Raw genomic sequence first — 7,885 nt, 5'->3', positions numbered from 1 at the left:
CTCCCAGAACCTCAACCGGCAGCTTGATCACAGAAGAGACAGAAAGACGAACACAAAGCAGAACACAAAGCCAACGCCGCCAACAAGGAGGCAAACAAATGCTTACACCGCTGCTACTGCCAAAAAAACGCCCAACCCCACAATTTATTGCTCCTTTCTTCGACTTATTCAAGGTTTTCATCATATACCGACCGGCCACGCCTCTGCCGCCCAAAAAACCCCAAAATCTGTCTGTGGGATGAGGTGGGGGATTAAAAAAAATGAAGCAACAAGATTGGTCCTTTCTTTTTCTTAAAAAAGACTAGAAATGAAGCTTTGTGCACGTCGGCTGCTGTGGCACATTTGACAGGTCTGCTCCGGCTGCTTTTGTGTCACCAGCATAAAGGGGATTGAGGGAGAACACAAACTGAACCACTGTGCTGTTGTGGCGCTGGCTATTAGTCAATGTGACGGCCTTTGCAGATGCTAATGGTGTATAGTGTGTCCCGGCCGGCCTCCCTTCTCCCAGAACGTGGCTATCTGATTGCACAAAGGCCTTCTGCTGGAGGTTGACTTTTCCCCCATTCTTTTCACGCCTGCTACAAAGTCATTAGGCGGCGTTTTTTGGTTTTTTTTTTTTTTTTTTTACTCCTTTTCTCTTGTTTTCAGGAAAACAGGGGAATATAACAGGCACAGAGAAAGCAGCATGATGATGCGAGGCAGATATCTTCATGTGTAAAGCCTCAGGTGTTCATAGGCAGGACTAGACCCCCTCCTCCCTCTTCCTTATCCCTCCCTCTCCACCACGCTGCCCTTGGAGCGATGTGAAGATGCTGTAACAACCGGGCTCTTGTGAAAGAAGAGAGGATGCCCAGGAGTGTAGGACCTCTGGACTCTGACTTATTAATCAGTCAGGCCCTCGGCTGGCTGGCTGCCTCCGGCCGCATCATGTCTCTGAGATGAGATAACAGCCCGCAGACTTAAATACTCAGAGGGTTTGCCCAGACCTGGAGCAGAGGCCTCAGCATGTCAGCGCACAGGTCGCTGCATCCAGCAGCAACCAGCTGCAGGATACGTAATGGTAACGCATGTGCATTTAACACAACTCTCCAAGGATAAGAGTGAAACAATGCATCAGAGCTCATTGTTTTTTTTCTTTCTCTGATCTCACAACCTCAAAGGCTGAAAAAGTTCAAGTAAATGATAAATAAATCTGTTCAAAGCAACGCTGCAAATAAGACTTTGAGACGAGCAGTGGCAGAGCGTAACATAAGTACATTTACTCAAGCAGTAGTAGTGGTACTTGCACTTTGTGTATTTCCATGTTGTACTTCATCTGCTCCATTACCAATTAGACTTTAAAAAAATGAAGATATTACATACAGTCCAGAGACATGCAGGTTAGGTTAATTGGCGACTTTAATTGCCCATAGGTGTGAATGAGAGTGTGAATGGTTGTCTGTCTATATATGTTGGCCCTGCGATAGACTGGCGACCTGTCCAGGATGTACCCCGCCTCTCGCCCAAAGTCAGCTGAGATAGGCTCCAGCTCACCCGTGACCCTAGTGCAGGATAAGCGGTATAGAAAATGAATGAATGAATGAATGAAAAAGATATTACATATGAAGCACATATTAGATTAAATACAATGCACTGTTATACAAAAAACCTGCCAAAAAATGCTGATAATGAGCTGGATGACGATCCACTGTCGTGCAGATCGGTTCAACAGTGATGGGACAAGCTGGCGCGTCATGAAAAATCATTTATTTATGTCAATTTTATTTGCACTTTTTTGTTCTTTTCAACACAAATTTAATAAATAAAGCACATCTGATGGGGTACACCATGCAAACATTACTCTCTACAACATAAAACATTTGTTTGAACCAACTCATCGATTTTCTGTTACACAAGCGGCCCACTCCGCGTACGTACTGCGTGCTTAACTTTAGCTGTACAGAATGCACGGCGTATTATTTATATACCCATATACACATATGAATGAATGGATAGGGTTAACAATGTCTCTCACCCCCTTTTTTTGTCAAATATATGACAGTTTGTTTTAAGCAATGAAGGGTGAGCAGATGTCTGCATGGTCCAAATGAAGGAAGTGCAGAGAGAGTGGTGCGACGTGAGAGAAGAGGAGGCTTGTAGAAGAGAGTGAGGAAGAAGCACAAGATTGAGAAACATCCGGCCCTGTGCAGTGACAGGTGAAAGAATCAGTGAGTTGACAAAAGCAATACACATTTTTGATTTAAAATCAACCACCAGCATGTTATTTTTTTGTCTTTTTTTTCCCATGACTACTAGGAGAAGTACTGTACATTTTCCTTGTTTTAGGGGGTTTGATCTCATCCCAGAAGCAGCGAGAGGCCAAAGATCTTAATGACAGTTCGATCACAGACACAGGAGTGGACGAGTAGGGGTGAGCCTGTGCGCTCGTCTACACAGACTTGAAGAAGTGTCCTGCCAAATAAACAACCAACATGAAACCTGGTGCAGCTCGCAAACACATCATGATATCATCCCTCCTCCCCCCTGCGTGATAGAACGACTCATCAGGATGGACTGGAGAAGAGACGAATGAAGAGACACGGCGTGTGACTGACAACTGACAGATATTGGAATAAGTTTTCAAAATCGAATAAGATCTACCTTCAAATCTATCTCTAAATTAATAGCATTTTTAACTGATGTGATACTGATGTTGAATAATGGCATTATAAACCGTATAAATAGGTTCACATGATCACATAATCAGTTAAAACTGCAGTGCCTAGTGTAATGACGTGTTAAAGAGCTACAAACATCGTGACTTTGTTTGTTTATTTACATTTCAGTCTATGAAGTGGGTATGTTTTTATTATTTTTGGAAATTTTACTAAGGAACTGTCAAGTTGAAACACAGCGTTGATTATACAGTGGATGAAATGTTAATGTATAATGACTGAGCATTATACAGTACACCGAGCCAAGTAGTGAGTTAGAGGCATGGCCTGAGCATTATGTGCATTTGGCAGACATACAAACACACTACTTGTAAAATAACCCCCCCCCCCCCCTTCACAATGGATCAAAATAGTGAGAAATGAAATCTTTACATAATGTTGATTCCAGTGTCTTCAGAGCTGAGAAGAAGCTGAATGTTAAACTACATATTTACTTTGAATCCTTACTGTATAGATTCATGGTGAGAACATCTGCCGGACCTGCAGTCTTATTTAGGGTTACATGCAGAGTCAATGGAGACCATAGATTTAGCTCGGAGGGATAACTGAAGTGCTTTGGATCCTTAGTGCAACTAAAAAAATATTCTAAACTTTAACAGAGAAGCAAATTGTGAATCTACCAGCGGGTTGACTTTATGAATCTTATGAGCACCAGGTGAGACGAAGGTATGAAATTCAAGGCTGTTTCACCCATCAGGACCAGTGCCAGTGTTGTGTGTGTTTCTCTGTACACAGAGCAGTGAATACACACACACACTTGTAGAGTCACATATACACAAACACCACAGGCCAGGGGAAAAGAAAAAAGAAAAAAAAATCTGAAATAAAAATAAGAAAGTGGGGAGATGGAGATGTACCCAAGCCTCATTTATTGAAAACGCTGTGCAAACGTCTTTTTCCTCCTGATGTGACTGTTTGTTGGGCTCCTGTGCAGAAGTCCCTCTCCTGACGCCAGGACAGCTCGTGAGGAAAAAGAGTAAAAGAAAAAAAAAAATCAAACAGAGGGATTGAAAACTGTTCCTCCATCTTATCCTTCAAGTCCAGGTCCGGCTCCCATCACTGTCTGGGGGGGGCGGGGGGTTACAGGAAGGGAAGCCGGGACATTAAAACCAGGTGGTGGAGTGGTGAGGCAGGGCCAGGAGGTGATGACGGTCATTTACAGATTCACGTTGTTCAGTGCATCTCTCCTCTCTGCTGTGATCCAGACATTTACTGTCAATAGCTCTGCAAAGAAGAGGAAGAAGGATGGAGGAAAACCCAAATGAGACAGACGTCGAGATACTATTTGTCTTTTACAACTGACCAACAAGATGGACGAGTAATGAGTCAGTGCTTTGATTATTACAGATGATGCACATTTTGATACACAGAGATCACAGAGTGTGGGACAGAGACAAATACCTAGATTGATTTATTTCTCCTTGTGAAGAGCTTCGATGAAGGCTTCAAGTTTCTCCTGGATCTCACGAACTTTCTCTGCAGAGAAGCACAAAGTGGGTTGGTTTGTCAGAAATGCTCTCAACAATATTGACACACACCAAAAAAAAAAGTGTGAAAATTGAGACAATGTTAATTCTTCAATCAAATGTCCAACAGAAATTTAACTGGCATGTACTGTTTGAAGAAAGACAAGTTGCCAACAAATCACGGGCTCCACCTTCATGAATATGAAGAATGTCTGCTTTGTGCAGTGAACTGCAGAGCTGAAACTGTAACATGATATTGACTGATATTAGTTATTAAATATTAGAAAATGAATCTCATCAAGAGTGTTCCTCCATCTTCATGCCAAATGTTGTCAACCTCTCAAACGTGATGATCTGTATGATGTTTATCAGTAAGTACTTAAAACCTCTTGGTTTCTGACTGCTGGATGGACAATCGAGATTTTTAAAGACAAAAAGTGCCTTCTGACTTTTTTTTATTATCTTTTTGGGCTTTTATTGCGACGGGACAGTGAGAGAAAGAGAGAGGATGACATGCAGCAAAGGGCCGCAGGTCGCATATGAACCCATGGCTTCTATGACTTGGACCAAGTTGAGGCAGCGCCCCCGGCAGCTGGCATTTCTGACTTGAATACTTGTTGGTGTTTAATAGACCAAATAGTCAAAATTATTAATTTCACTGCTCAACATTTCTAACAACTGCTGTTTTTAGGTTTTTTTTGCTGCTTAATCTGCTTAAGCAAATTTCACAATACACAGTAAGTACCAGCGACATCAGCACGGGCAGCTGGTTATAAATCACTGGTGAAATGAATCTCTTCAGGTAGAAATTCTCTGGCCTTTTCACCAAAACACCAGATGGTCCCCCCAGACTGTGACAGCCAAACCTCAAGGCAGACCTGCTTCACGCATCTGATGATGAACAAGTGAGTACCCCTTTTTCCAGTAAGCACAGACCACATCAAAGCCCTCACCATCACCCTTTTCATGGTATGTACCTCCCGGGCACTTTTCTAATGGACAGAGGGAGATACCATAACAACAACATTTCACATGAAAGGAGGGAATCTACTGGAAAAACAGTCAGTCACTTCTTTTCATGAGTACACTCCTATTGTCCGGGGGACTGCATAAGACCAGCAATCCTTCCACCCAACATGTACTGTCACACGAGATGAGCGAGTCATCTGAAGCAGTCTTAATCGCTGATTAAACAGAGGCTGAAGGAAGTCTGTGGGCCAACGCAGAGAAAAGGAAGCCGTGGCTCCCAATGCCAGCTGCACCTCCAGGCCTGGATGGCTCTCCAGCTTCCCTGTCACCCTCGCTAATCTGTCTGGATCTCCCCCAAGCACAAACTCAAACACCGGCTCTGAAGAACAAACTAGCACTGCTGTATCTTGATCAATCAGCCCCACGAGATCCATAGGCGACCTATTGTCGGCTGTTTTCCTACGAGCGAGGCCCAATGGAAACAGAGCTTTAAAAAGACTTGTCCGTTTTCAGGGGGGGGAGATAAATAAATCACTGCGGTTTGGACCACGGAGCAGCCGTGTCCTGAGTGTCCATTTCAGGTCGGCACAAAGGTGATAACTGCGTGCGTGCTTTGGAGTGAAACTAAATCTTGCACTCAGGGGCTTGTGCGAAGCCCCTTTGATGGGAGCACGGCCGCCGAGGTATCCTTTTCCTGACGGATGAAAAGCAAACGGTTGTTAGGAGAGATGCAGGCACACACCCCCACACACGTCCTGAAACACTAGCAGAGCTGAGAAGTGGATAACACAAGAGCTCGCACACACACAGACACATACAGGTAGGCAGAACGGAGAGAAATTGACTGACAGCCAGGAGAAGCTTGGCCCAGAATGGCGCACGCACACACACCTCAATTACTTGAAAACCAGCAAGAGCTGTGCAGTCATGCCACCTCCACCTCTTTTCACCTTCCTACACACTCACCGCTGGCAGGTGGTAAAAAAAAAAAGAAAAAAGAAAGGAAAGGAAAGGAAAGGGGAGAAAAAAAAAGAAAAAAAAATTCCCCGGCCTTTGATACTCTGTTAACACACTCAGGCAAAATGGCAGGGCGTTAGTGGGAGATTACAACACCTAATGGAGGCATTAAGGGGGCCTGTCGAGGGGCACGCTGACAAGTCGCTGCAGCAGGTGTGGGGCTGAATGAAACATAACCCTGCGGTACGCCGTTCCAACACACAGCCCACCGCAGGGCACGGCTCAAAGGCAACTGACAAGAGTTCAGCCGCGTGGGCTGTGTGCCCCTGACCGCAGGACAACGTCGCTCAATCCCAGCCAATCAGAGCAGGATTACCAACATCTGTCTCTGACCTGAGGAAAAAAAAAACAGAAAGAGACGCGAGGTGTAAGGGTGTGTGGAGTTTTGGCGGCTGTGTGGGAAGGAGGGTACTGACAGTCAGCTCATCAAAACATGGGAAATCCCCCGTCTCAGGCTTCAAAGCCTTTAACTTGGGTTTAGATGTGGCTGACGATGCTCAAAGGAGCCTCAGTGTTTTTAGACGGATGCTGCTTAACACAGGTTAAACATTAATGATCCTGCTGCCAACTGTCGGGCAGAGGCGCTGAGCTCTGCTGGATCAGCGGGGCAGCCGTGGCCTCGTGGACGGTTTGTGAATCCTCTGATCGGCTAGTTCGGTTAACAAAGGTGTAAAATCACACTCCTTCACTTCAGCGCCGTCTGTTGAAGCAGCTGTAACCCACCACTGATGCAGTGCTCTGCTACAGCACGTGTCATCTCATCAAGTCGACTTAATTTTATGTTTTATAGCTAAATGACGTCACACACACGTTTGCCTTCATGGGCCCTGACGTCTCTATGCAATAACTGAGTAGTGGGCTAGTATCAGTAGACCCACATGATCAATTTCCTTCTTTCTTTTGGCTGGATGATAGTGGGAAGGTTGTATAAATTAACTCTCAGATGCAGTTGTATTTTGTGCTTAAGCTTAGCGGCATTCAGGAAGTGTGAAAGAGTCAACACCTGTTGGTCAACTCTTCTTTCTCCAATTCTTGAGTGTGAGCCTCCACATTTATTTGCTTTTGGTTAAACCAGACACAACAAAACGTGACACCTTCAGAGAAGCTGCTTCACAACTGACAGCCAGCCTTCAATTTATGTCTTTTAAAGGAGAACTATGTAAGTCCGGTCGCTTTTCCGCTGTTTTGCTAACCCTCCTCCTGGCCATGTGCATTTGTTTACAACGATGCCTGTGAGAAAGCAGTCGATACAGCTGTAGATAACGTTATGTATCATATACGATGTTATGATGTGTATATTTTTGTAGTTTAATGTGTCATAAACAAGAGATTACAGTGTTTACGGGGTGCGTTTGTGTCACGAGACGAGAGCTGGGACACCGATCTTACAAAATGGTTTTTTTTTTAGGCCAAGAGAGGCAATAAGTGACGCGCACATGGAAGGCAGAGAGCCTCCATTCTCCCTTGTAACGAGTTAAGCCATTTAGTAAACCATCACAATTAAATGTAGCATAGTTAAGCTACAAATCCTGCATAGTTCCTCTTGAAGTCTTTTTCTATTTTTTCCCTTATTTAATTTCTTCCAATTTTGTTTGAAACATTTAATATTAGGTATTAGGTTAAAATGTCCTGCTAGAAATTCCAGTTTTAAGGTTAACGTGCACCTGACTCCCTGCATAATGAAGTTACACCATGAGGTAAAACAGCATAAATGGGAAC

At 44.2% G+C, this 7,885-nt stretch overlaps 1 protein-coding gene across 4 annotated transcripts in view; it reads right to left on the bottom strand.

The window, feature by feature from the left end:
- Window positions 1-1,731: 1,731 nt before the first annotated feature.
- Window positions 1,732-7,885, bottom strand: part of opa1 (OPA1 mitochondrial dynamin like GTPase) — a 39,611-nt gene continuing 33,457 nt past the window's right edge. For 2 of the 4 annotated variants that reach the window (XM_085774547.1, XM_085774551.1), the window contains 2 exons: window positions 4,116-4,190; window positions 1,732-3,938 (listed from right to left, as the gene is read on the bottom strand). In XM_085774547.1, coding sequence (XP_085630673.1) covers window positions 4,126-4,190 — 65 coding nt within the window. In that variant the 3' untranslated portion in view covers window positions 1,732-3,938; window positions 4,116-4,125. The remainder of the gene's footprint in view (window positions 3,939-4,115; window positions 4,191-7,885) is intronic. The other 2 variants (XM_085774548.1, XM_085774549.1) reach the window with 2 other exon arrangements.

This window comes from Trachurus japonicus, chromosome 4 (genome assembly GCF_045865225.1).
Source record: "Trachurus japonicus isolate A0001 chromosome 4, Traja_1.0".
In the NCBI taxonomy this organism is placed as follows: domain Eukaryota; kingdom Metazoa; phylum Chordata; class Actinopteri; order Carangiformes; family Carangidae; genus Trachurus; species Trachurus japonicus.
Note: the sequence above shows the minus strand (reverse complement) of the source record. Positions and strands in the feature narration are given on the sequence as shown.